We start from the raw sequence: 395 nt of genomic DNA, 5'->3' as shown, positions 1-395 counted from the left end.
GAACTTAAATTCCCGTCATATATGGTCAGTGTTGCCATTTTATAAAGAGTATATAGACTTATATTTTAGTATGTTTTGAAGTAACTCAAATCTACTGGGGCGATTTTAAAAATATTATCATCATTAAAAAGCTTCTACGTTTTCAGTAACATAGGCCGTATTTTTCATTATTTTTCAATTTCACACGGACAAAGTCGTGAACAACATAGTATAGTATCTAGTAGTTAGATATTTATATTAAATTTTAAAACTATTACCATTAAGTTTTATTATCTTATGCATGTATTTGTGTATGTAGTTATAGTTTGTTTTCTTTATTTCAGTTGACGAGCGACAACTCGTACACGGCGGGCAGCGAGCGCAGCAGCCGCGCCTCCTCGCCCGACGAGCTGGTG

The 395-nt window shown here is 34.4% G+C and overlaps 1 protein-coding gene across 1 annotated transcript in view; it reads left to right on the top strand.

The window, feature by feature from the left end:
• LOC106105350 (protein goliath-like) overlaps window positions 1-395 on the top strand; it is a 20,682-nt gene that overhangs the window by 19,742 nt on the left and 545 nt on the right. The window contains exon 10 of the mRNA XM_013285641.1: window positions 324-392. Coding sequence (XP_013141095.1) covers window positions 324-392 — 69 coding nt within the window. The remainder of the gene's footprint in view (window positions 1-323; window positions 393-395) is intronic.

The sequence above is a fragment of the Papilio polytes genome, unplaced genomic scaffold, assembly GCF_000836215.1.
Source record: "Papilio polytes unplaced genomic scaffold, Ppol_1.0 DF822845.1, whole genome shotgun sequence".
NCBI lineage: Eukaryota > Metazoa > Arthropoda > Insecta > Lepidoptera > Papilionidae > Papilio > Papilio polytes.
Note: the sequence above shows the minus strand (reverse complement) of the source record. Positions and strands in the feature narration are given on the sequence as shown.